Source organism: Balaenoptera acutorostrata, chromosome 21, assembly GCF_949987535.1.
Source record: "Balaenoptera acutorostrata chromosome 21, mBalAcu1.1, whole genome shotgun sequence".
Classification (NCBI taxonomy): domain Eukaryota; kingdom Metazoa; phylum Chordata; class Mammalia; order Artiodactyla; family Balaenopteridae; genus Balaenoptera; species Balaenoptera acutorostrata.
In genome coordinates this window covers 13,077,298-13,081,263 of record NC_080084.1, presented here as the reverse complement: position 1 = coordinate 13,081,263, position 3,966 = coordinate 13,077,298, and the positions used below count along the sequence as shown (strand labels likewise).

The window sequence follows — 3,966 nt, the reverse complement described above, 5'->3', positions numbered from 1 at the left end:
TAACGCAGTTTGCAAATCTGAATTTTTTGGTCCTCTGCTTCCCCCGTGTGGACATACACGGAAATAAGTTCAAGATACCACTTGCCCCAGGAGTGTGAAATTGGACTGGGGAGAAACCTCCCCTAGGAACTGGTGGAGGTGTGAAGGCCGGTGAGGGCTTATGACACTAGGAGGGAGTCAGGAACTGTTCTCAGGGGACAGGTTCCGACCTCGTACAAGCTGTCAGTGATTCAAGAGGCTTGCTTCGTATTCACCATTTTTATTTTTCCTGGAGACACTTGGATCCAGTAAGCGAGGGATTATCTGCAGGCCCCAAGTCATGCACCTCTGCAGTTCTGGGCCACGACCAGCACCCATGGGCGCCATGCCAAGCCTCCCACGCCTCTTCTTCCCGGGGTTTGGAGTAACAAGTCTGTGGGTTTCTCCCTTAGCTTTTCACACCCTCTCTTCACCGTCTGTCCCTGAGCTACCACCTCCACACGACTCGACACCATCACGTTTGTGTTTGCCGCATCCCTGATTCCTGGCAGAGGTACAGAGCAGGGCTGGTCCTTCTGTTCTGATACGCGGGGAAGGGGAGCACTTGAGCACAAAGAGGGGCTGTGAATCGCCAGGACCACCCTGGCTGGGATCCAGGACTGTCTTCTACCTGCAGCCTACCTGCCTCCTTCCCTGGCCAGCTCCCTCCTGGGTGACTGTCACACTGCCCAACCTCACCCCATCCCCCTCGACAGATAGATAGCAGCTGTGGCCTGGGGCCACGTCCCAGCCCTCTCAGGAGAGAATGGGTTCGCTGGGCTGCCTCCAACCTGCCCCCTGGGCCTCCGCTCTCCAGCTGGGATCCAGGGACCCACAGGCCTGGCCTGACCTCCCTCCCTCCCTCGGCCCCCTCACGCCTCCAGACGCTGCCGCAGCCTGCGGTCCAGGGCCAGGAGCTGCCTCAAGAAGCCCCTGTTGGGGATGATGCCTCGGTGGTCCTTGACTTTTCTGATGGCCTCCACGAGGGTGAGGCGGTGGTACAGCATGAGGTAGGCCAGCACCAGGGTGGCCGAGCGGCTCACCCCCACGGCACAGTGCACCAGGATCCTCCCTGTGAACGCAGACACGAGACACAGCTGGGGACCCTGCGGTGGGCTGGAGGAGGCTGGGGAGAGGGCCCCACGGACAGGCGGGGAGGAAGACAGGTAAGCAGAGGTGCACAGAGGCACAGACTGGTGACGGTAAGAACCCAGATCCTGGCCAGCGGAGGAGCCTGGACGGGATGAGATGGAGAGCCTGCAGCAGCGCAGAATCCGTTAAACCCAAAAGGGGCTGGAAGGGAGAGGGTCATCCCTAACGCAAAACCGAGCTTTGCACCGAGCAGGGCTTCCTTCTACATGTGCTGAGTGCGTCCATGGAAAACCCTTTATGTCTAACAGGGTCCTTCTTCAATCTCCCAGTCACTTTGGGGTGGATGATTAATAATATATTTTTTTCCTATTAAAAATTAAAAAAAAATGTTTTTTTGGCCATGCTCTTTGGCGTGTGGGATCTTAGTTCCCTGACGAGGGATCAAACCCGCACCCCCTGCATTGGAAGCGTGGAGTCTTAACCACTGGACTGCCAGGGAAGTCCCAATATATTTATATATATATATATATATATATATATATATATATATATATATATATATATACACACACACATATATATATACATATATATATATATATATTTTCCTGATCACTAAAGCAAGACAGTTTCAACGTAGAAATCATTAGAAAGTATAGAAATATATAAAAAAGCCAACAATTGAAAAATATATCGCCCATAATCTTACCACCCAGGTGCAACTTTCCACTCTCTCAACATTTGGGATTATTTCCTTCTTTTTATGGACTGCCTTGAAAAGATGGTTGAGAGGATAGTTTCCTTTCCTGAGCATTTTATCACATCATTCAAGTCTCTCTCTCTCTCCACACCCAGACCCCTGGGCTGTTCTCTAACCCATTGTCTGTTGGTCCTTCCCTCCTCCTTGCTCCCCCCCTACCTCCCGGCTGGCTCAGTGCCCGGTGGATGAAGTCAGCGGCAGCCTGGAAGTGGACGCTCATATCGAAGGCTGGCGAGTCGTGGGCCTCGACCCCCAGGTAGCGGATGCCCAGCCCCTCGTAGGCCTCGGGTGTCCCTCGCCACCTGCTGTGAGAGGCGTTGAGGACGTGGCTGATGCCCAGGCGACGGAGCTCCCGGTGGTTGTTGGCTATTTCCCTGCATTGAGGAGTGGAGGTTAGGGGGGCGCAGAGCCGGGCAGTGGGACCAGACATCCTTGTCGGTACCCTGACCACTGCCCGGCCAACATCGTTGGCTCCAGGCCTCCACTTCACTTCCTGAGGACCCGAGATGGGCAATGAGCCGGAGTCTTGTCCTGGAGCAAAGGTGGGGAGTCCTGGGGAGATTTTGCCTGGAGGAGAGAAGACTGAGAAATGGGCAAACAACAGCCATGATAACATATTGAAAGAATGCTCTGAGGCAGAAGGACTTTACTTGAGCTGTGAAAAGGACTGACAGAGGGTTTGTGCTTCATGTAAGGAAGTACCTACCAACGGTGGAATCTAGCTGGAGAAAGATTGGGGCGCCTTGGGAGAGAGGGACTTTCTTCACACCAGGGTATTCAAGTAGAGAGAGGAAGTCAATGGATAGGGTCTGGAAGCGGCAGAGGGAATCTGAACATTGGATGGGTTGTTGGACCAGCTCACATTTAACGTCCTGCTAAACTTTTTTTTTTTTTTTAAATTTTATCTTAATTTTTTGGCCATGCCGCGCTGCATATGGGATCTTAGCTCCCTCACTAGGGGTTGAACACGAGCCCCCTGCAGTGGAAGCGCGGAGTCTTAACTACTGGACCCCCAGGGAAGTCCCGGCCCCGTTACTCTGGACTCTCTCTGATGCCCAGAATCTTCTTGTGTTTTGCCAGTTACTCCACGCTCATGGTTACCCTGTGGCGGAGGTCACCTGCAGATGTTCCTGTGGCCCGTACCCCTCAGCTCAGCCAACATGATCATATCAAACGCCCTGTCCAGCGCCAACTCCTCGAGCAGAAAGAGCCCTGAACTTGAACCTCCAAGTCCTGGCTCTGCTACTTACGACCCGTGTGACCTTGGGCCAGTCCCAACTTCTCTGAGCTTCCGATGCCTCCTCTGTAACCTGGGGATAGTGGTACCTACCTCACAAGGCTGTCGTGAAGATTAAGAGAGAAAAGGCATGTGAAAAACTCCTTGTAGCCTCTAAAGCCCTTGGGAGAGACAAGTGGGGCCTCCTCTTTCTTTGACGCCCTTCTCTCCATCGACCCCACGCACCTGAGTGGGCCTCTGCACACTCTGCGGCTTGGCTTGGTCAACCTTTCGCCTCACTGACCACTGTTCCCGGCCCCAGGGATGGCCTTTTCTCAGGGTACAATAGGTGGAAGGTCAGAGAAGTCATCTAAATGTCCAGCCCTTAGCACTGGCACGCAATCATACATTTTGCTAAATGAATGATACGATTACTTGGACAGAGTCTGTCTGTGCAGAGTTGGGTCTATCAGTAATCCTGTCCAAACTCCCCCAAACCCTCCTCCACTCTGCCCATGCACCCCGTCCCCTCCATCCGCCACGTGGAAACAACAGCACAACTCAGCGCCTCTCTGCCACTCTTCTGCTTTCTTCCTGCACATACACACACACACAGACACTTAGCTGTGGCCCTGGTCTGCTGGGTACATACTGGTCTCCGAGGTAGAGGCCTGGCCAGACCTCGTCGGCGTGGTTACAGGCCGTCTTGCCCGTGTAGAGAAGCCTTTCCAACTCAAAGACGTTGAGGAAGGGATGCTGGACAGCTGGTACCTCTTCCAGGGCCCCTCTCGTGCGAGCAGGAGGCCTCGAGCCACTCCGGGAGAAGCGGGCCATAAATGTCACCGAGGCCCAGAGCCAGTTACCGGGGCACATCTTAGAG

The 3,966-nt window shown here is 54.0% G+C and overlaps 1 protein-coding gene across 4 annotated transcripts in view; it reads right to left on the bottom strand.

The window, feature by feature from the left end:
- Positions 1 to 243: 243 nt before the first annotated feature.
- DUSP26 (dual specificity phosphatase 26) overlaps positions 244 to 3,966 on the bottom strand; it is a 6,861-nt gene continuing 3,138 nt past the window's right edge. For 3 of the 4 annotated variants that reach the window (XM_007170096.3, XM_007170095.3, XM_028163487.2), the window contains 3 exons: positions 3,739 to 3,966; positions 2,030 to 2,244; positions 244 to 1,090 (listed from right to left, as the gene is read on the bottom strand). The exon at positions 3,739 to 3,966 is cut by the window's right edge. In XM_007170096.3, the coding sequence (XP_007170158.1) occupies positions 891 to 1,090; positions 2,030 to 2,244; positions 3,739 to 3,959 (636 nt within the window). In that variant the 5' untranslated portion in view covers positions 3,960 to 3,966 and the 3' untranslated portion in view covers positions 244 to 890. Of the gene's footprint in view, positions 1,091 to 2,029; positions 3,181 to 3,738 lie in introns of all 4 variants that reach the window. The other variant, XM_007170094.2, reaches the window with a different exon arrangement.